The following is a 24,527-nucleotide window of genomic DNA, read 5'->3' on the forward strand; positions in this document are numbered from 1 at the left end:
AGAGAGAGAGGGAGACACAGAATCGGAAACAGGCTCCAGGCTCTGAGCCATCAGCCCAGAGCCCGACGCGGGGCTCGAACTCACGGACCGCGAGATCGTGACCTGGCTGAAGTCGGACGCTTAACCGACTGCGCCACCCAGGCGCCCCTAAACGCATGAATTTTTAGTGGGTGTTTCTGACATGCAATAGAGAAAGAAACAATAATCCTAAAGATTAGCCCCTCACCCTGCAGGCATGTTCTGAATATGCCCTCTAAGCTGGTGTATTTTATGTTTCATGCAAATTTATGGTCAAGTGATTTCAAGTAAAACTGCACTTTTCCCAATGGCAACATGGCTAATAGTCTGGGAGTAAAGCGTAACAAAGTGAAAAAGAAAGTTTTATTATTTCATAATTAAATTGACTGTTTCAATAAGCAGACTTAGAACTACGAGCCAGATTTTCATTTGCAGCAAAATTGGCTTATTATCTTAATCGTTAAATTAGTTGTTATGTCTTAGATTTGTGTTCAGAAGGCAAAAAATGTAAAGTTGTTTTCTTATGTTGGTAACCTCACTGTAGGTTCTGTGCGGGGAAATCCCATGGTGTCTGCAGGGCTGAATCAGAATAGTGGGCTATCTGTAGGGAGGTTGATGAAACTTTCTCAAGAGACCTTTCCAAAGGCCACTCTTTGCCATGGTGACTTGGTCTAACCTGCAGTCTAGAAGGCTCAGAAGTTTTAGTTTAAACCCACTGTGAAAGTATATCTATCTCCTAACAGTAGATTCATCCAGACTAATGTTTGTTTGTTCATCCATTCATGCATTCTCAGAGCTAATGCCAGGACCAGGAATTATACTAGGGTTTGGAAATATTGTACTAAATGAAACAGTCCCTGTGCTCACTGACCTCACAGTATAAGAGGGAGGGAAAATATTAAGCAAGTAACTGGAAGTATACTTACAAGTAAAGGTAAATGCAGAAGTTACAGTCAGAACTGATATTCAGCTGTTTTTAATGCTCTGCTTTCCTGGCCAGTGTCTACTCTGATTGAGTGGGGCCCATGTCTAATTGTTATGGGTTGTTAAATATTTTTGATATTGCCCCTGTTTATATTGCTGTCATGGGGATCTCTCTACTTGAGAAACCAACTTGTAATGAACAAATTTGTTGATATGTAATGAGTAATATCAGAGGAACCAGAAGAGTAGATGGTCCACCTGTGTAAGAAACCAGACGATGGTCTGAACATGACTTAGAACACTGTGATGGCTCCCATTTGTAACCTTTTCAGTCCAAATGAGCCTTGTGTATCCATCTCCTGAAAGACTTGATCTTATTAGTGGCACCCGGTCTCTGGGCCATTTTCTAAGATTTTCTTGCTGGCCCATTATAGTACTTAGATAGGTCGTACCGTTGAGTTTGTATTTTACCATATGAACTCATACCCTTATACCATACTCCTTGTTTTTCTCTGCATTCGTTCTAATAGTCAAGTCTTAGGAAGACTTTTTTCTAAGATGATTATGTCTGTTAGTATCAATACAAAAGAGTTAAAATCGAATACTTTAAAGAACAATCTGATTTCTAAATTCTTGGGGAGCTCTTCATCATGGCACCCAAGTACCAACGAGAGTTTTTATTTGAATAAAGTTGCTGAATATTCTCCTGGATTCCTGTGTTAGTTTCTTTTTATATTCTGGACCAAACTACCATGTTTTTTCTGGCCAACAGATTTAAAATCTAAACATAAAGGTTTATTTTTCATAAATATGTTTTGAATTTGACCTTCACAGGGAACATTTTAAGTGTTGTGATCAATGAGGTTTCAGGTACCTCTTTACAGAGAACTACTGTGATTATGTTTTTGTGGTTGGATTTTTCTGAACCCATTAGCTACATGGTAATGGAGTGGTGAAGTTAAGGTTTTGAGAATCATTACACCACCCGCTTACCAGAAATTCAATAAAAAAACAAACATGAGTGATAGCTTTATGTTCTAGTACAGTATATTTTTAAAATGGTGTTCGTTAAACCCTCTAGAGAATACATCAAAGGAAATATAAAAATCCAACTTTGAACAACTGAACCTTCTTATAATTGGACTCAGCATCAGATGTTAAAAGATCAAATGGAAGAGGCAAATTTAGATACAGGCATGAGATAGGTCATTTTTCCAGCAGAAAAAAATGTATGCCTTTGGATTGGTAAAAAATAGGATATTAGGAAAATGTCATTTTCTAATTCCCTAGATTATTTAAAAGTATCCTTCCACTGTTCATTCCTGAATCATTTGAAAGCATCTGCTACTTCACTGTGCACAAAAGTGCGCTTCAGTAACTAAATAACTTCCTCTCTGTGCTTCAAAAAATTCATGAGTCATGAGCACAGAAATATTTAATCATGGAGTTTTCTTTTGAAATACTTAGCAGGACTAGTTTCCTCAAACTTACTTTCAATCTTAATGGTAATATAGGAAAGTTTACTTACCAATAATACGTTTTTATTAATGTTCCATAATATATTATTTAACAAATTTCTACTTGGTTAGATTAATTTGGAAGGTTCTCCATTCCAAATATGTTAAGAAAAACATCATAATCTTTATTTTATTTTTTAATATTTATTTGTTTATTTTGGGGGGGGAGAGGGGCAGAGAGAGAGAGAGAGAGAGAGAGAGAGGAGGAGGAGAGAATCCCAAGCAGGCTCCATGCTGTCAGCATAGAGCCTAGAGTGGGGCTCAAACTCATGAACCGTGAGATCATGACCTGAGCTGAAATCAAGAGTCAGATGCTTAACCAACTGAGTCACCTAGACACCCCAAGAAAAATATCACAATCTCTGTATTCATTATCTTGGGTCTGTAAATTGATTAGGAATTGATAAAAATAAAAGTATTGATTTTTTTCAGTACAGGTAATTTTTTCCATGGCCTGGTAGAAACACTAGGGCCTAAAGACAGAACTAAAATGAGGGAACTTAAACTTTGTGTCAGAGTTATAATCCATCACATTTTAAACCATTAAAACTGAGACCTTAAGCAACCCAACATACCCAGGTAGTGACTGGCACCAGGCTTACATACATCTTTTACTTCTCACTTCAGTATTTTTCTGTCACATCAGTGCAGTTTGAATGGAGATTTCTTTGTTGAGCATCCTCAATGCCTGTTGTTTCATTCGAGCACAAGACAATGAGATGATCGGATATTACAGGTTGAGTTCTTGCAGCTCAAACTCTGAGATGGAGATTAGCATGTGTACTCTTCATTCAATGCCTGTGAGGAAGGGAAAGAAGAACAGGGCAGAGGGAGAAGCTGGGCTTCAAATGGCCACAACCATAGCCTCAGCAGACACTATCGGCAGCTCGGGAGCCAGAGTGCCCCTCAGAGTTGGTGCAAGGAGGCCGGGCCTTGTATTGCTACTTTGGTCAGTCACCAGATGTGGGTCTGACTATGGGTGAGGTGTCTGTCTTCAGCTGATGGCGGTCTTCTGAGGAAGACTCAACCGTGAACTCTCAGTAGCTCACAGTCCTAGCATCTGAGAGAAGGGGGATCTCAGGGGAACCTGGCTGGTTCTTTGCAGCATCCATTACACCATTACAGGTGCTTTGCAGCATCTGGCTGGTGTAATGAATGGAATGGATGGAATATATGGATGGAATATAACTATGTCATATTCCAGCTGTTGCATAAGGTACTTTGTATAGAATTTCACTAATCCATTCAGTAGCCACACACACAAAAAAAAGGAGGTGATATCTTTCCTTTTCTAAGAAGAAATAGAGGTTTAGAGGTTAAGTAACTTGCCCAAGATCACATACAAATGGCAAGTCCCCCTTACTCCAAAGCTCATGTTCTTTTCATGTTGCTGCTTCTTAGGGTAAGAAACATGGTGGAGTGGGTTATCTAAACTCTAAGATTCCTTGAAATCCTTTGGTTCTAAAGAAAGTTTGGATTAAATTCATTGTTATTAATACTGTGACCATCCATACTACCGCCACTTAGAAGTAGATGTAGCATGCAATGTTGACTAAACCAAGTTAGATGTGATCCCTGGCTTTGAGAGGTATGGGCTAGATTGTAGAAGTGAAGAAGTACATTCAAACAATATGCAGAAATGTCCGTTTTCTCATTCACAAAATAGTGCAATCTGCAAGATTATTATAAGTATTTAATTTACACATGGAAAGATAATTGTGCATGACCTCAGGTACTGTAGGCACCCCAAATTTATTCACTATGTTTAAATTGAATAGAAGCCTACAGATATTAGACAATATTTGCATTAACCCTAGTTGGGAAGCAGAAACAATTCCATTTTGATTTTCATTCATGGTGTTCTCGTGGGAAAGACTCCTGGGCTTTAACTTCCACATCTGTAAAATGAAGGGCACGAGGTGGGTGAACTAGAAGCAGTGATAGCCTACTGAATGTCACAATGATAGAGATCCAAGTGGTTCAAGTTGAAGAAGCAGCGCATGAAATCCACAACTGTCCTGAAGTGAAGCAGCCTCCTACATCAGCAAGTTTACGGCATCTCTGCTGTGGCTTCTTGTTATCCCCAAGGGAAATAATTTTCCTCTTTAGTACCTATAGTCTGTGCCTTACACATAGTAAGTAGAGATTGACTAGAGTGTAGCAAACATATTCTATGAATTCAAATAGAATCTCAGCCTAGAACAGAATTCAATTCAATTTTTATCATGAGCAGGAAGGAACAAATGACTTGATGCTCTTCTATCATGTAAGACTCATGGTTATTAAAAATTATCTTGTAACACATATTTTAAAATATATGTAAACACGTATGTGTTAATGTTGTGTATACTTTGAAGTATACATGTGTGCAGTATGTATGTCTGGTTTTTCTCAATTTCTGGGTGTTTGGTGAATCCTTGCCACGTGCCATTGTGCACTAGAGATTTAGAAGTAAATCGGGGAGACATGCTGTCTGACCTCATGAAAATTGTCTACATATATACCATATATAAATCCAGAATGCATACACATTATGTTATACATGTAGAACTTTGCCCTTTTTATTCTTTACTGTTTTGTTTTTAGCTTGACTCATCTTATGAATTCATGGTATTTAATCCAGGAAAAAAAAATATTTGACAAAGAAAGAAGTGACTAAAATTCGATGAAGGATGCCAAGAAAAATAGTCTTAAGTTTCAGCGGTAGTACCACAAGATTTTCAGATCCCCCACCCGCCAGATGCAGCAACCAAAAACAACCCAAAAAACAAGCAAAAAAGAAAAAAAAACCCAAAACAACAAAAAAAACCCAATCCTTTCTCTATGTGGGATGAAGGAAGTCTGTAACTTTGTGTACTGGCATTACACAATGTCACAGTCTGAACTCAAGATAAGGGGGGTCATCTTAGAGGTACCATTTCTTTTTTTTCTGTCAACTTCCATTTTCATTGGATAGAACCCAAAGAATCAAAGGGGAAGCAGACAGCAAAAGGCTCCCACCCAAGCTGTGTCCAGAATATATTTTATTTTACTTCTTTGTATTTCTTATTACCAGCTACCAAAGGAGGATGACAGGAAAATGTAATCGTTTAATCTGCCGTAACACATTTCCACTTGTGGCTAACGAGATACCACTCGCCTTGCAATGATTCAATCCCATCTTCCATCAAACACTCTTAGTGTAACATGTTCCCTCCCGGCCTTTTCCTAAAACTCTGAATCACATCAACTGAGCATTGACATTGCCTTTTCTTTTTCTATTTTTTTAATCCACAAAAGACAGCAAAAGAATAAGCACATTAATATTACTTGGATGATGTACCAAGTGGGAGACAATCAGATGTACTTTTTTCATTAAAATTTCATTAGCATTCACATTTGCCTTTATTAATGGTTTTATTTTTATTTTTTAAAAATTTCTAATGTTTATTTCTGAGACAGAGACAGAGCATGAGTGGGGGAGGGGCAAAGAGAGAGAGGGGGACACAGAATCCGAAGCAGGCTCCAGGCTCTGAGCTGTCAGAACAAAGCCTGACGCGGGGCTCAAACTCAACAGACCGCGAGATCACGACCTGAGCCGAAGTCGGACACTCAACCGACTAAGCCACCCAGACGCCCTTATTAATGGTTTTAATAGACCAGTTACTCCAACTTAGGAGATTTTCTAACCAAAGTCCTCATATTTCTGAAATGAGTGTACCCCCGGAGGTAGATGTACATCTTTTTACGTGACTTGTACATCACTAGAAGCCACGTAAAAAAATCAAACTGTGAATTGAAAGGCTGCACCTAAGCATGACATCATGAAGAAAATTGATTGAATGGAACAGGATATAGTGCCGCCTTTGTCTTTTGCATCGGCAGCCCAAATCTAATTGTTGAATAATGTGCTTTAGAGGACAGTAGTGTCTTTCACTGAAACGCTGTGCAGAAAGTTCCAGCCAGTCAATGTGCTATTTCTAGTCAAGTGTATGCAGGGTTTACATACTGAGAGCAGCTGTAAAGATGTTGGCATAGGAGCAACTTCAAAGCCAGTTCAACTAGAAATTTAGATTGGTGCCCAAAAGAGCTTCTGTGAACTACAGGTGTTTAATTTCCAGCTTTCCTGGGAGCAAATGTTCAAATATAGTAAACAAATGGCAAGACAGGCTGTCCTTTAAGGTTTTGCTTTCTTTTTTTTTCCTCGTTCTGTGGGCAGGGCTTTGTGGTGTCTGAGTTGTTAATGACCACATGTGATCCTCCGTTTGTCAGCCCTATGTTGTCTTCCATCCAGGCACTTAGAACCTTTGCTCTTATGTTTTAACCAGGAGCCTCTGGCCTGCATCTTAAGTTCTGTGTGATACGTATGTTTCTTACAAATTCTGTTTGTTATGAGACAAATAGCGACTGAGGAACTTCACCTGCCTTGTCTTCTTTTGAATCGTGGCTTAATTTTATAGAAAATAAATTTGTAAAGTATCATAAAATAATATCCATAAAAATGATGTAGAGAAAAAAGTATTTTTGGTAATTTAAAACACTATTCCTTTCAGGCAAAATCGCATGTATGTAAGCTATTTCCACCACTTTACAAGCAAATATTAACTTTTATTAAAATATCAACTTTGCTTTTTGGCCCATTTTGCATTGTGAGGCTAACAGTCTTTCCACACAGAACAGGGCCACGCTGGCTGGATGGTCCTTCACAAAAATTCCTAGTGTCTTGCCCATCTAAAAGACTGAAAGTCAAGGGGCACCTGGGTAGCTCAGTAGGTTAGGGTCCAACTCTTGATTATGACTCAAGGCATGATCTTGCAGGTTTGTGGGATCGAGCCCCGCACCGGGCTCTGCACTGACAGCATGGAGCCTGCTTGAGATTCTCTCTCTCTTTCTCTCTCTGCCCCTTCCCCTGCTCATATGAGTACATGCATGCTCTCTCTCACTCTCAAAGTAAGTAAATAAACATTAAAAAAAAAAACTCTGAAAGTCAGCTGTGTATATTGGAGGGAGAAGAAAATCCTTTTGATTTTCTTGAGTAGAGACTCAACTCAAATTATCTTAGTAAGTAACTTTCAGAAAGATATGTTATCCAAATATCTCCTATTTACTTTAATGCATTATTAAAGAATCCCCAGATTGAAAGTTTCTCATCTTTTGGGAGGTTCAGATTTGATGCCAGAAGGACAGAGTCTTCCCATCATATATACCCTTCCCTAGAAAGATATATATGTATCTAAAGCTTTGTATTTACATTGGAATCCCAAACTGCCATTATTTGAAATTTCCCTTTCAGTTTTTCTGTAAAATGGACTTCCCTGTGTCATTGCAAAATTCTCTGGGGCTCAGTCTGCCTCTTCATCAGTGTTATTATAACACTCTGTGTTATAACTTGCACTATCCGGGATAGTGTTATACCTATTATTGTTCCAAAGTCACTTCCTTAGTGAACACCCTCCCAAAGTTGCCTACTTGATATTCTACATGGGATCATGAAAGGAATCTGTATGTTAAAAATAATGTTTCCCTTTTTTCTCAAACAACACTGCAAAGCCAAATAGTCAGGAGCGTAGAAGCAATTTGACAGAAATTTCGAGTGATCATTAAGCCCCTCAAATAGTTGAGCAAAACAGATGTTTGCAGCTTGAGCACTCCTAGGCTCTCCAGTGACAGTTTGCCCCAGTTCAGACCTCTACAAACTTCTGTTCTTAGGTCTGTGCCTCCAAAGGGAAACACACTGCACTGTTTGCTCTGTAGACCATCCAGCCCGCCCACTTTTGGTGGTTTGGGCTTCTCTCTGGCTTGCCTGCAGGTGCGACCTTATTCACCCACCTATCACAAGTCACTCTCCCAGTTTTCTGGAGTTTAAAAACAAAACTGACTAAAAGACAGGAAGCAAGTAGATTCTTATACTATCCTGGAAGTTTGTGATTACAAAGTTCGGTGACCTTCATGAACTTTTTCAAGTGTGTTTTTACCGCAGATTGTGTGGTTGATGTGGAGGGTCCCGGGAGTAGAGGTGAAGCAGTGTAGATGTGGAGAAGTTGATGGAGTCGCCTGGATGTGCATCGCCTGCCAGAGGCACTACAGAGTTGGTGCCTACACCACCTCGTCCCCAACCCGGAGAAATTCAAAATCAGATAAACATTTTGGCAGTGGTGTGGCAAACCAAAATTCAACTTCACTTCTCAATAGGTGTATTAACTTTATAAAAGTAATTAACTGGTTTTTCGTTTGTAAAGTAAGCTTGTAGGCATCAAGAACACACTAAAGCAGCTACATTAGGTAGAAAGTAGGTGATTTCCCCCCGCTGATGTAACCACACTCTAAATCTTCACAATCTGAGACAGCTTGCTGTGTAATTTTAAGCCAGCAATATTCAAAAAAGCACAATAACTACTGTTGGCAAGATGTGGAAATTTTCTTGAGCAGTCGGAATATATCCCAGAAGCCAGGATGTTTGCTGACCATTAGGTCTAATTCCATTCAACCTGTGTTGCCTGATTTACAGCTCCAGAGCGGACAAATGAACTCAAACAGGCGGGGACTCATGAATGCTCAAAAAGACCCTGTTGCCTCATAATCTGGTTCTTTCCCTTCCAGAAGTGTCAGATATCTCCATGACTCTCCCGGAAGCTTCCTCCTGCTAAAGGGAGCAATTGAAGCTCTACTGTGTGTGAGGAACTGAATCTATCACCAAACTAGGGTTTTAGAACTAGAAGAGACATTTTTTTTTTTTCACACGTGGATACCAAGGCCTCCATGGCTAGTGACTAGCCCAGATCCCATGGTTGGTTAATGGAAGAGTCAAGACCAGAATCTACTGTGATCCACTTGTAGTATTACAAAATAGTCACATAAACAGATTATTTCAAGAGGAAGCCAATGTACTTTTCTCTCACCTGGCACTAAGTAATCACTCACCAAATTCTAGTGGTTATTATAGTTTTTGTAATTATCAATTCTCTGCTTCTGTGTATATGGAAGGATTGTTTGGCTTGTACTGAAATTTTAAAGAAGTATTTTACCTTCTTGGAAGGTACAATTTTAGATCTGGAGGGGATCTTGAGAGAGCTTCTAGTTCAGCATCACGAGTCTATTGTTCTTGCCACAGTGTTTTTCAAAAATAATAACAAACCATTTTTTATTAGATCTTTGATTTAGCTAGAAAGGAGTTGGAATAGAAGATATCTTTTTAAAGTTTAATTTCAGAGAGTGTTGAACAAACTTAAGATCATCTATTTCTCTTCCTCCCTCTCTTTCAGACTGTCCTCTAATATATTATTCTTGAGATCTGTGTGCAAAGTTGACATTATATAAATATTTTGAAAAGTAATTAATTCCAGTAATGGATTAAGTTAAGGCAGTGAGACAGCATATTTAAACAACCTATTTATGTATAAAATGGAAACTCTTACTGAAAAAACATTTTTATTTTAAAAATCTATATTATGGAATTTTTACATCAGCCCTTATTACTAAAATGTTTACATAAAAAGTATTCCATAAAGGGACAAAATTATGCCAGTTGCATCTATAATTTACTTTTCTCTAAGCTATCACTATTTAAATGGCTGTCATTTATATGTACAAGCCTGAATATGTGTGTGCGTGCGTGTGTGTGTGTGTGTGTGTGTGTGTGTTTAATGCCCTGAAATTAAAGACTCATTTGGAAAAATTGAGCTACAGTGTACATTTACTCTGCCATTGCCATCTTCTTCCCCATATATTCTCCCAACTTATTGGGAGGGTAGGTTAAACCAAAACTTGTTCTAGCTATTAATTTCAGGTTCTTCATCTGCACCACATAACATGGAATAAATTAGAAGCAATAACTTTTCACTCCTACCTCCAACCCTGACCATCCTCCGATAACCATATGTAAAGATATCTAAGACAGAACTAGAAACGAATGAAAGTAGGGGCCCAGAAAATTGAATGAATGAACAAATGATCTGAAACATTGCTAACATGCTCCACTATTAATAACCACAATCACAGCACCAAAAACTAATGTTATTTGGGCATCTTACTGACAACCAAGTGCAGTCCTAGTATTTTATATGGATTATCTCATTAGCTGCATTCATGTGCTCAAGAAGTTAGTAATGTGCTGATGAGCCAATAATGACATCATTGCCTTCATGGCTATTAGAACTATAATTAGCTGTAATTAGGATAAGATATTCTCCACTTCTGTTGGTTTTATTTAGCACTATTTTTCTGGTTTAGTGCCAAAACAAACCAGTTTTACTTTGCAGCACTGCCTCGATAATCCATATGGAAAAGTTTTCTGTGACATTCTCAAGTGAAATGAACGTTAGGTGGGTGCTTGTTTTTCATAGTTCCCTCAGTTTTTCGTCAGGGGTGATAAAACACAGAAGATCAGAGTAAGACAGATCTTCGATGAACATGGGATTGGTCGCTTTGCTGCTTTTATATCTTACCCATCGGCAGTTAGGCTCTGCTGCAGGAAGTCCCTGTAGAATTAGTCTGCCTACTGCTGGGACTGTTCTTTGCTCTCCCCAAATAAGCTGCCAGGGTAGTTCGCTGTCTTTTTCTTCTGGTCCTCTGTCAAGTCCCTTGAATGAGGCTGCAGTGATTCTTACAAGGATCTTTGTTGTATGCAAGAGTAAGGATTAAAAAAAAAAAAAAAAAGATCTGTGTTAAATACAAATCTGATTGTTTTGCTTTCCCATAATTAAAACCTTTTCATTTTCTGCTTTTACTATAATTTTTCTTTTTTTTTTTTTTTTAGTGTGGCTTACAGAATTCTGCCTACCTTGACCCTTTATCTCCTATTTCACCCCACTTTAGATACTACATTTCCACAAAACTAAACTTGCAGGTTACTTGAACAGTCAGCTAGCTCTTTTACCTGCTGGTCTTTGCACCTGTTGACCTACTTCCCAGAACACTTCTCTTTTTCTCCCCTACCTCCCTCTTAACTTGGCCCACTTCTGTGCTGCATATTTAGGTCTTAGTTTCTCTCATCTGTTAAAAATGGCACTGTTTGTACGAAGTCTACACCTAGGTGATTGCACTCATCTACCTGCTCTATCAGAGCAATTTGCACAGTGTGCTATTGCTATCTATTTATCTGTATTTGAAATAATCTGCATGTTCCATAAAGTCAGGGATTATATCCTGTCCACGATATGCTTGGTATTCCTAGCAGCCAGCACAGTGCCAGGTGCAGAGATGCTTACTTAATAAGTATTTATTGAGCGAGTTGATATGGGGATGGTAAGGGATGAGTTAGACAGTGTGAACATGACAGTATAGAGTGCTGTATGTGTCATTCAAAGAGGGCTTGTCCTTTTGGATCCCAGAGAAGATTTTGAGTTAGAGAAAACATTTTTATCCTTACATTTGCATTTTCATAGATCTTTCTTGTAGTGATGTGGAGGATGAGTTGGAGGTGACAAGACTATTGACAAAGAGGCTAGCTACTGAGCTTTTGTCCAAGAGAGAAAAGATGTGAAACTTAAGCTAAGTAGCTATGGGAATGGGATAAGGAGATGAATTAAATAACCATGGATAAGATAATGTCATAGTCCTGGATAAAAAATTCGAGAAGGCGTGGGAGAAAGAAGACAGAGGAGTATATTCAGAGGTCTAGTTTGGATGTTTCTCATGCTACTAACAACTATAAAGTGGATAAAAACAAATAATTTGAGGAATAGTGTTTGAATTGAGGGATCTATGAGACCTTCAAGTGGAGACATTGACTAGACATTCACAAGTGTGGGTGTGGTGCTAAATAGGATATGCGTGTCACCAGCATTTGAACATAATGAAGGCCTGGGTTTGGATGACATCATCCAGAGAGAATGAGTGTAGACATAGAAAAACTGAAGGGAGAGGAGAGCCCTGTAAAGTACTGCCTTGAGGCACACTTGGTTGTAAGGAACAGAAATCTACTAAAACCAGATAAAGAGAAGTGAGATGGTAGGTATAAATTCTTGTCCTAGAATTCAATGAAAAGCCACAAAGAACTGCTCCTTCCATTGATTTCTGGACATGGAATGTCTAAAATTAAAGTCTCTGTGTTTCTCACAGTTTTGATTTTCTCTCACCTCTCTGTTTTCTACATCTGTTCTCTTTCTCTTTTCTCTGCCCATCAGGGCCCTTTGTTTGCAAGTGGGCAAGGTAGCCACTGTTTTTCAGTTTGTATAACTTTGGCATTCTATTTTTCATCATTCTCTGAATAAATTATCTGTGTCCCTAACTTGACTTTCTCAGAGAGAGAATCTGACTGAGTAGCTGAGACTGTGATTTGGTTCCCTTCAGGTCAGGGATCCTTCCCTGGGGTGATGGTTACCCATATGACTGCGTGAGATGTGGGAGGGGCAGATCCCTTTGGGAGAAGGTGTATGCACGGAGATTGTGACTGGCTTCCGTAGTATGTTGTGATTTAAGGGAGTACCTCTCAGATTTTGATGTACTTATGAGTCACCAGAATATCTTTTGTAAAATACAGATTTTGTTTTGTAGGTCTGGTTGATTCTGTGTGTCTAACAAGCTCCAGGTGATGCTGAAACTGTGGGTCTGAGATTCACACTTGAAATAGAAAAGATTGTGAGGGCAGTTAGAGCAGGTGCCTGCTGAGAGAGGGCTGAGAGAAGGGCAGGAGGAGAATAAGGAGAAGGTAGGAACTATGAGTGAAAAGGCTACTCAAGAATCTGGGAGTGTTCAGAGACATCAAGTGTTGAAAAGGGTGAGTGAGATAAAATTGGAAGCCGCTATAATATAAACAATCTGAACAATGTTGTGGATTCTTTTCAGCAGTGTTCAGAAGCCCATGTATTAGAGAGGAAGAAGGTCCATGGCTGGATTAATACAGAGTTGGGGTTTGCAGTGCAGGAATATGGAAGGGGATAAGAGACTTGAACATACTAACCAGAAAAGGTAGATTAAGTGGTCAGCCCTACAGCTTTAGGTTGTTTCAAATTATGCATTGCCTTTAGATTGTTTTTTTGTTTGTTTTGTTTTTTTAAACGCTTGGAGAAGGATTCAACCACTGGTTAAGAGAGAACAGTTTCCCATGAACATGTGTGTGGGTGTGCGTGCATATGCATGCACATGTGCTTGTGTGTTTAATCCTCTTGCAAGGGAGATATAGCTACATAATAAAGTGAATCTGGAAGCATTTCCATCATTTCACTCATTGGTTCAGAAAATATTACCTTTCAGAGTTACGTATGGAATGTTCTTAATGCTCCAGTGGTTATGGAAAGGCAAGACTTGAACAATACTATAGAAGACAGAACAATCTTAAGATAGATTCTGTAGAAGATAGAACTTAAACATGAACAATACTATAGAAGATAGAAATGTATCTGAAGGTGTGGTGCATATGAATCGGTTTGAAGATTCAAAAAAAAGTTGTCAAGCTTAATGGTGCTTCATCAAGGAACTTTCAACTTCTTGTTAATTTTCTGGCCATATCAGACTTAACTGATTCAAGTAAAATGGTACCCTTTTGAACTAATGTGCAAGTCATTGTGATAGCTTCATATTCGTGGTGCCTCCAAAGAATGTTTTGAGGCTGAAACATCACAGTGGGAAGTCAAACCATTTTCTGGTTAGCTCTGGGGAAAACAGTATTTTAGGAGGACTTTGGGAGTGAATTGATATCCTTGCTTGGCTGCTGGAAATTCCAGCAGGAGATTGGAATGACCAGTGTAACCCTGGTTTAGGAGGGATCCTCCCGTCCATGGAAATGCTGTCTTTGAGTGTAGGGTTTGCAGAGGCGGGGTGGGGCGGGCTGGGGAGGGGGAGCTTGCCAAGTGTGTCACATTGACAGAAACGCAGATGTCACAGCCAGACTGCCTTCAGATTCTCTGCTGTCCTGAAAAAATATGCACAGAGGCCTGAAATCACTTAAATTTAAACACTTCACTGTAATGACTCTGTATTATGTATAGTTTTGTATATTATCAGTCAATCAATATATGCCAGCATCTAAAGTATTATTTCTATTTGACATTTTAGCAGCGTTACATCTGGCAGCATTTTACTCGATCTGGAGCAATCCTGTGTGGCTCTTCCTGGCTTTGTGAAGGGTTAGGCATTAGAACCGATCCTGGAATTCTCAGTGGTTGGCCTTTACACGTCATCTTCAGAAACCACCATGGCTACTAAATATTTTAAACCTTTTTAAGCAACTAATAACCTTTATTCATTAGAATGTAATTTATTCACATAGATAATTCAAACAGTGACTCCAGATGGATGCAAACTGAACAGGTGACTTAAAGCATCATTTTCTGGAGATGATTTTCACCAGCTAGGTTTTCCAGCAAATTCATCAGCGACAGTTTTATACGCATTCAAATAAAAAAAATAAGATTTAAGTGTATGCATTTTGTTCACCACTTAACACAGTATAGGAAAACCAGTTATCCCATCTACAGATCTGTGTTGAAAGCAGCTAAAATGGATTTCTTTTGATTTATCTTTTGGAGCCGGATACTCCTGCCTTAAATTTTAAAGAACATACTATTTGAGTTACAGGCAAGTACTTGAAACCAGGTTGGAGTAAGAATCGAAATCTCTGAGATTAAAACAAAACAAAACAAAACAAAACAGCAGAACAAAAGGTAACGATTATTAAATCTGGATCTAAATGCTCTTTATAAATCGAAATAGGCTTTGGCATGACTGGGAGGTTTTCAATCTTAGATTGGAATTTCTTTGAAGAATAAAGTTTTGCAAAATAAGGGAAGTAAGCGTAAGTAAATTCTTGCTAAACCTTTGCAGGCATAGGCAAGAGCTAGGGGTGGTATTTGGTTTGTTGTTTAGATTACTGGAAAACTTTGCTTGTATAAATTTATAGGTGTGAATATGTTACTGTATCCGTCTTTGAAAACCATTTGAGCCAGATATTTTGAGTTGAGTATTGTTTAGAAAATATGTTAACTCTGGTTTTACCAAGACCTCATTCAGTGGCTACTTTAGGAGCCATCTTTTTAAGTAGGTGTGCCTTTAAATTTTTTTTTTTTTGTTTTGTTTAACATTTATTTATTTTTGAGTGACATAGAGAGATAGAGCACAAGCAGGGGAGGGGCAGAGAGAGAGACACACAGAATCTGAAGCAGGCTCCAGGCTGTGAGCTATGAGCACAGAGCCTAACATGGGGCTCAAACCCATGACCTGTGAGATCATGACCTGAGTGAAGCTGGCCATTTAACCGACTGAGCCACCCAGGCACCCCTTACTTAAGTAGCTATGCCTTTAAGAGAGAACGAATTAATTTCTTTAAAAAAAAATGTTTATTCATTTTGAGAGAGAGAGAGAGGGAGAGAGCGTGCAAGCATGGGCAGGGGAGGGGCAGAGAAAGGGTGAGAGACAAAATCCCACACCCGCTCAGCACTGTCAGCACAGAGCCCATTGCTGGGCTCGATCCCATGAACCATGAATCATGATCTGTGCTGAAATCAAGAGTCAGATGCTTAACTGACTGAGTCACCCAGGCATCCCGAGAGAGAACAAATTAATTTCTCAATGAACTAGTTCATTGTATAGGAATCAATTAATTGTGACATATGATTGCTCTAAATGGGCAAATTCAAATCACCATATTTTAGACTACCTAGTATTCTTTACTAAAATATTTCAAAATTAGTTTCTTAAAATATATTGATATCAGGGTGATTACACTATGTTTAAGAAATTGCCCATTAGAAAACATTGTCTCTTAAAAGAGTATTTGAGCCCACCACTTTGCTGTCTTTTGTTTAGTTGTGGAAACTTTTTTTTTCCCTAGGAAAACACTAGGCTTACATTCAGAAGAGCTGGTTTGAATCTTGATCCTCTTGTCAATTAGATGTGTCACTCTGAGCAAGCTACATAATCTGTATCAGCCTTATTTGTTTCATCTGAAGATAGAGGTGGTATTAATTCCCAGGGTTGTCATGATGTCAGATAGTATATGTGAAAGCCCTTTACCGTGAAGTTATCTATAAGTATGATTAACATGATGATACTATACCTAGTTTAACCGATTTTTCATCCAGCTAAAATAATCTCTATTTAGTAGCACCATCTCTAAATGCTATCTTGCAACTATAGATGAAAATCATACGGAAGAATGCTGTAAATGTTTTTTTTTTTTTAATAGATATTATGGGCGTCTTCCCTTTCTCTTTTTCTCCTAAAGAGGGCCTAAGGGAAAAAGAGATTCTATTAAAGTGGAGTGCTGGGTTTTTTTTCCTCTCTTAAATTATTGATGCACAGATTCTGTGTTATAGTAATGATTAATAATAGTTAACATTTATATAGTGCTAACTGTGTGGCTCCAAGGACCTTGCATTAACCTATCTAATCCTCTCAATAACCTTGGGAGATAGGGCTTTTATTGTTGTGTGAAGATAGTGAAACTGAGGAGATTAATTGTTTGAGATTACAGCATCCATGTGGACAGATTGAACTTTCCTATACCTTTCATTCAGCTCTTAGAGAAGAATTTGACCGAAAATATGCACATCAGGCTAAAGGAATTCATGAACAGTAGTTGGGTTTTGGATGTAGTGGATAGCATTTTATTTTGGAAAAATGCTGTTGTTTCATGCATGTTGAGATGACACAGAGATCGTATCTTATTTTCTCTTTTTCTTTTTTAATCTTCAGTGCCTTTTACTGGATACATTCCTGTTAATCTATTAGGATTATTTCTCTCTCTTGAGCCCAAGGTACAGTTACAGGAAGCTAAAGTGTCAGGCCCAGTGTTCTCAGTCCTATACTATGAGTGAAATAACTGGAAGAAAGAGCCCTAAAGCCCCATCCAAAGAGATATTCCAGAGTTCATGCACGCTGTCTTTTTCTGACTTAGACTTTGTTTGGCTTATACCGTACTTCATCCTTCTTTAATTGAGACATGTTTCCATTGATTTAAGTTATTCATTTATTTGTTCATAAATTTAACAAATTTATGTTAAATTTGTTATGTTATGTTATGTTAAAGTCTTCCATGCACCAGGGATGCTGTGAGGTCCTGAGGAGTAAGATAGTGAGTATAACAGTACATACTCTGCTTGTTGGGCTCAGAGAAGCCGACAAGAAGCAAATAATGTCACAAGTGGAAGTAATACACTGCTCTGATTAAAGCTACAAAGGAGACAAATGTGGTGGCTCAAGGATGGAAGAGAGAAGGCATTTGGCCAACACTTAGTGATCATAAATTGTTTTCCTCTGTCTTCAGCCCGGTACAAGACAATGGAGACCCAGGGAGGAAAAGCAGAGGGAGGGCAAGTTAGAAAGAATTGATGGGGAACAGAGTTGTCAAGGATACAGCACATAACACAAGGTGGCCACAGGGGAAAGAAAAAAGAAAAACCTAACTTGAGCAGTGTAGTGTATCTGATAAGTCCTTGTTTCTTTCACTGAATCATGGAAGAATAAGCAGTATTTGTAGTAACTACCATGTTCAAGAAAAGTTATTGCATATTTTATTCAACCCAGCAAAAGAGGGAGGAGTACAATACATTTAGAGTGATTTCCATTAACATGGCCAAAGTATTTTACTGTTTGAAAGTGTAAATGTCAGTTTTATGGCACTTTATTTATCCAGAATGTTGAATACATGAAATTACCACCTACATTTATACAACTGTAGAAAGAAACGTGAATATTAATTGCAAAAGCATGACTAGATAGAAAGACAGGAGACCTTGGTTTCTGGTTCCAACTGGTGATTATGGCCTGGAGAGCTAATAGTTGAGAAATAAGTGATTTCTTTACTTTTCTTCCTACCTCATATTACCTTCTGTCATTATTTTGTATTATTTATTTGGGCCCCAAACTGAATTGTAAGAATCATTCTGGCATAGACTTTGTCTTTCTTATTGACTAATCTATAGTATTTAGTGCCATATAACAGGCACTCAATTATTATCCACTGAATGAATAAGAGATAATCACACAAGTACATACGTAACAACTGTAATGAACAAATGAAACAAGTGAAAGTATTTTCAAAACTATAAATATTCCACACATGCAAGGTGATGCTATTTATTTGAATTTTAGAAAAAAATACAATCTGCCTGAAGATAACTTGTTTGCTTGTTTATTTTGTATTGGTAGCTTTCTCTTTAAACATGTATTTCCTAAGTATTTATCTTCCCTTATATCTATGGTTATAATATTGACTTCTACCTTTGCGTTTCTATAACTCCTTCCACCCTGGTTCAATTACTCTCTAGAGTAGAAATTCTTAACCTGGGCCAGTGCACCTTTGGGAAATCCATTGTTGCCTCTTGAGGCCTCATATACTCCCTAAAACAATGTACTGGCTTTCATGTGTTTTACTAGAAAGAGTTCCTGTAACTTTTATCAGATTCTTAGAGTATATGACCCTCCTTCCCTGCCAAGTTTAAGAATCATTGCTCTAAAACTTTGTATTTTTCTTTTACTTTTTTGTTCCTTTCTTGCTTTTTCTCCTTGAGATGGCTTCATTCTCCTTTTATTTTTCATGGTTATATTTTGGTATTTTAAAATGTTTACTATTTGATTGTCCCCAGTGTATGGTATTCTTGGTTTATTGTATGCCTCTAATCCCCACCCTTGTCTCTGTTTCTCTTTTGTCTGGCCAACAGTGTGGGGCTGTGCCAACTGCAGAGTCGTCCTATCCAACCCTTCTGGGACATTTACTTCTCCGTGCTATCCTAACGACTATCCTAACAGCCAGGCTTGCATGTGGACCCTGCGAGCCCCCACTGGCTATATCATTCAGATAACGTTTAATGATTTCGACATTGAAGAAGCTCCCAATTGCATTTATGACTCATTATCCCTTGATAATGGAGAGAGCCAGACTAAATTTTGCGGAGCAACTGCCAAAGGCCTATCGTTTAACTCCAGTGCGAATGAGATGCATGTGTCCTTTTCAAGTGACTTTAGCATCCAGAAGAAAGGCTTCAATGCCAGCTACATCAGAGGTATGTAAACCAAAGACGACGCCAACCTTCTGCTTTCATTTAGCATGTTCTACAATAAACACCAGGACCAGAAGACAAGAGTTATGCTCTTTTATGTGAATGTGAATGATTAGGATTAGAATTTAAGGGCAAGAATCTGTTAATATCCTTCAGCATTCTCATTAGCAATATATAGTTACCAGATCCAAAATCTGGTTACAGTAGAGCTGAATTCTTTTATATTGTTTATATGCAGAGCATTTAAAGGCTGCTTGGAAGATATTGTAGATATTCCACAGCTAATAATTAAAAGCTGTACTTCTAACATCACTGAACATTTAAATTTTCCTATTCAGAAATCATTTTATTTTAGGCTTTTAAGATGCTGCCCTTTTAAGGAACTATGCTACGGAACAAATATAAAAAATTAGCATATAAATTAAAGTTAGTTATTTATAACTTAAGCTAATGAACAACATAGCCTGAGGAAAACACCTTAAAAATTTCTTTCTTTTTTTTTTTAGTTGCTTAATTTTTTTTAAATTGTGGTAAAATACATATAACATAAAATTTATTATCGTAAAACAGTTTTAGGTGCACAAGTCCATAGTGGTAAGCATATTCATACTGTTGTGCAACAAAGCCACAGAACTTTTTCATCTTGCAAAATGGAAACTCTATCCATAGAACATCAACATCCCATTTTCCCCACCCCCAGCCCTTGACAAACACTATACTTTCTGCTTAAGAGTTTGAATTCCCTAGACTATAAGGGGAATCATATAGTATTTGTCTTTTTGTGACTGGATTATGTCACTTAGGATAATGTCTTCAAAGTTCATCTATGTTGTACCATAAGTCAAGTTTTCTGTCCAGTCTAGGGCTGAATAATATTCCCTTGTATGTACATACCACAATATCTTTATACATTTATCCATTAAGGGATGCTTGGATTGCTTCCACCTGTTGGCTATTGTGAGTAAAGCTGCTACGAACATAGGTATACAAATATCTCTTCAAGGGGTACCTGGAAAGCTTAGTTGGTTAAGCTTCTGACTTCGGCTCAGGTCATGATCTCACAACTTGTGAGTTCGAGCCCCGCACTGGGCTGTGTGCTGACAGCTCAGAGCCTGGAGCCTGCTTCGGTTCTGTGTCTCTGTCTCTCTGTCTTTCTCTGCCTCTCCCCTACTTGCGTTCTGTCTCTCTCTCTCTCTCAAAAATAAGTAAACATTAAAAAATTATCTCTTCAAGACTCTTCCTCAGTATTTTTGGATATAGCCAGAAATGGAATTTCGAGATTATATGGTAACTGTAATCTTAATTTTTTAAGGAAACCTCTTACCGTTTTTTTTAATGAACCAACTGCAGTGGCTGCACCATTTTACTTTCCCACCAGCAGTGCACAGAATTTACAACGTCTTCACATCCTTGACAGCACTTGTTATTTTCTGTTTTGTTTTTTTTTTGTATGTTTGTTTTTTATTTATTTATTTTTTAACTTGTTTTATTTTTTTATTTTTTAAAATTTATATCCAAATTAGTTAGCATATAGTGCAACAATGATTTCAGGAGTAGATTCCTTAGTGCCCCTTACCCATTTAGCCCATCTCCCCTCCCACAACCCCTCCAGCAACCCTCGGTTTGTTCTCCATATTTATGAGTCTCTTCTGTTTTGTCCCTCTCCCTATTTTTATATTATTTTTGTTTCCCTTTGTTTATGTTCATCTGTTTTGTCTCTTGAAGTCCTCATATGAATGAAGTCATATGATTTTTGTTTTTCTCTTACTAATTTCACTTAGCATAATACCCTCCAGTTCCATCTACATAGTTGCAAATGGCGAGATTTCATTCTTTTTGATTGCCAAGTAATACTCCATTGTATATAAATACCACATCTTTATCCATTCATCCATCGATGGACATTTGGGCTCTTTCCATACTTTGGCTATTGTTGATAGTGCTGCTGTGAACATGGGGGTGCATGTGTCCCTTCGAAACAGCACACCTGTACCCCGTGGATAAATGCCTAGTAGTGCAATTGATGGGTCATAGGGTAGTTTTATTTTTAGTTTTTTGAGGAACCTCCATACTGTTTTCCAGAGTGGCTACACCATCTTGCATTCCCAGCACCTTAAAAATTTCTAATGAAAGGAAAAAATATATTTCTATCAAATGTATTTCCCAGATTCTGGCATATCATAACATTTGAATAATCTTGGTCTCTCTAAAGCCTCTCTTTACTTAAGGAAAATTCAGGATTCAAGACTAGCTTCTTAAGTAAATATCATGTATGAAAGAAAGAACAAAAAAGAAAGGCACCATTATGAAAATGACTGACCCTCATTATTATAAACTTGGGTTTTGGTGGTAGAGTTATTTACTGTTTGTGAGTCACAATCACAAATGTGATTCACATTAGGTGCGTGTGTGGTTAATTGGAAAACATGTGCTTTAATTTTTCAAATAATGTTTTCAAAATTATAAAACCCTACAGGAAATTAGAAAAAAAAAAAGAAGCAAGTTAGAATTATCCATACATCTGTCATCTAGCCATAACTACTAATAAAACATTGATGGACATATTTCTTTCCAGCCCTTTAAACAATACATGTAGTATACTGGGTTCATATTATGTAAGTATCCCTTTGGGTAAATAGACCTATAAAGTGCCTTATATTTAAAAAGTAGACTGAAATCCACAATTCTATTAAACTTCATCATGCAGTTTTTACTAGAATATTTTCATGAAAATGATGCCTTTACCATAGACCTATATTAAAATCTGTTCAATCGGGGCGCCTGGGTGGCGCAGTCGGTTAAGCGTCCGACTTCAGCCAGGTCACGATCTCGCGGTCCGTGAGTTTGAGCCCCGCATCAGGCTCTGGGCTGATGGCTCAGAGCCTGGAGCCTGTTTCCGATTCTGTGTCTCCCTCTCTCTCTGCTCCTCCCCCGTTCATGCTCTGTCTCTCTCTGTCCCAAAAATAAATAAAACGTTGAAAAAAGAAAAAAAAAATTTAAAATCTGTTCAATCTAGCATTCCTTGAAGCCAGCATTAAAGAGAATTTTTGAGGAGAGCTACTTCTGTCTCAAACCAGTACATGTTTCACAGTGTCTATTATATTAACATAGGGTGAAATCCATTGTATTACTTAATAATTTCACATGTGTCACAGAAGGACTAGGCTAACGCATTTTATTTTGAATATATTATGCAGATGATAGTAATCATTGTTAGTAATCAGTAACATTAGTAATCAGTCCTAGCTCTATGCTGACTATAGCAGGCACTGTTCTAGTGCTTTCCAGGTATTATTTGATTCCTATTGACCACGTGTGCAATAGGTGTCACCGTCCTTCATTTTATGGATGAGGAGAAGAAGGTAGAGAGAGGTGGAGTAACATGTCCAAGGTCACATTGCATTTTGTGGAGGAGCTGGGATTGGAGGTGGCTGTGTCGCCCTTTTTACCTCTGCCCCTTGCCATCCCTCACAAAGGAACTCAAATACCCAGCTGTAAAGGAAATATAGCTTAAAATTCCATTTTTATTTTTACTTTTTTACTTTTCTCCTTCATAGAATTATCTTTACCTTTGCTCCTGAAATATCCTGGTGATGGGGAAAATGAATAGGATATGGGGTCTCTGAAGGGGAGAGGGTGGCAGAGGACGGTTTGGGAAGAGTAAAAGGCAATTGTTAATGAAAAAAAGAACTATTAGCTATTACGTTTAGAAATTATTTGAAAACTAATATATTTTTGAAAATTTTAATGTATAAACAGGTTTCCTGAAACAGTAGTTTCCTGAATTTGGGTTTTTGGGATTTTCTTTTTCAGTTCAGGGATTAAAAAAAGATACTTATCAACTGGGTTGGCTATAACTCAGAAGTTTTGCTGTGAGATCCCACATACTCTAACGATTAGAGTTAATATGGATGGGATTACATGTAGTTTTACTGATACAAGGTAATGGGTTTGTGACAGTCATGAAGGAGGTGTGAGGCAAAAGTCAGTTGATCCAGAGTGGTGGGGGTGGGAGGGCATATCAGATGTTTTGCATCTCATTAGTTCATATTTGACGTTAATACATTTTATGTGTTATTATGCTTTGTCCTAGTTGCTGTGTCCTTAAGGAACCAGAAGGTCATTTTACCGCAGACACTAGACAGTTATCAGGTATCTGTTGCCAAAAGTGTCTCTATTCCAGAGCTCAGCGCTTTCACTCTCTGCTTTGAAGCAACCAAAATTGGCAAGGAAGACCATGAATGGACAGCCTTCTCCTACTCAAATGCGTCCTCCACACAGCTACTCGGTTTTGGAAAGGCCAAGAGTGGTTACTTTCTTTCTATTTCTGGCTCAAAATGCTTCCTAAACAGTGTGTTACCTGTAAAGGATAAAGAAGACATTTTCACAGAAAGCTTTGAGCAGCTCTGCATCACTTGGAATAATTCTCTGGGCTTTATTGGTGTAAATTTCAAAAGAAACTATGACGCAGTTCCCTGCGATTCTACCATTAATAAAGTGATTCCTGGAAATGGGAAATTGCTGTTAGGCTCCAGTCACAATGAGATTGCCTCTCTAAAAGGGGACATTTATAACTTTCGACTTTGGAATTTTACCATGAATTCCAAAATCCTCTCTAACCTCAGCTGTAATGTGAAAGGGAATGTGGTCGACTGGCAAAATGACTTCTGGAATATCCCAACCCTAGCTCTGAAAGCAGAAAGCAACCTAAGCTGTGGTAAGTCTGGGCATATTCACACTTTGTTTTTTAAAGCATTGTTCTATGGATGTTGGTCAACAAGAAATTATACATAAACACACACACACCAAATACATATATATATACATATATACATATATATATGTGTATATATATATGTATATATATATGTATGTATATATAGGTAGTTGTCATTAATGAGATTTTTTTTTTTTTAATGTTTATTTTTGAGAGACAGAGTATGAATGAGGGAGAGGCAAAGAGAGAGGAAGACACAGAATCCAAAGCAGGCTCCAGGCTCTGAGCTGTCAGTACAGAGCCCAGCGTGGGGCTCGAATGTATGGACTGTGAGATCATGACCTGAGCTGAAGTCGGATGCTTAACTGACTGAGCCACCCAGGTGCTCCTGAGCTTTTTAATTTCTAAAATTTTGTATGCTCAGCCATACACAGC

At 38.1% G+C, this 24,527-nt stretch overlaps 1 protein-coding gene across 4 annotated transcripts in view; it reads left to right on the top strand.

The window, feature by feature from the left end:
* The window catches only part of ADGRG6 (adhesion G protein-coupled receptor G6), a 143,835-nt gene that overhangs the window by 49,195 nt on the left and 70,113 nt on the right, over positions 1-24,527 (top strand). For all 4 annotated transcript variants that reach the window (XM_086708017.1, XM_086708021.1, XM_086708019.1 and 1 more), the window contains exons 3-4: positions 19,037-19,378; positions 23,469-24,092. In XM_086708017.1, the coding sequence (XP_086564143.1) occupies positions 19,037-19,378; positions 23,469-24,092 (966 nt within the window). The remainder of the gene's footprint in view (positions 1-19,036; positions 19,379-23,468; positions 24,093-24,527) is intronic.

Source organism: Puma concolor, chromosome B2 (assembly GCF_028749965.1).
Source record: "Puma concolor isolate L17-30 chromosome B2, mPumCon1.1.hap2, whole genome shotgun sequence".
Lineage (NCBI taxonomy): Eukaryota > Metazoa > Chordata > Mammalia > Carnivora > Felidae > Puma > Puma concolor.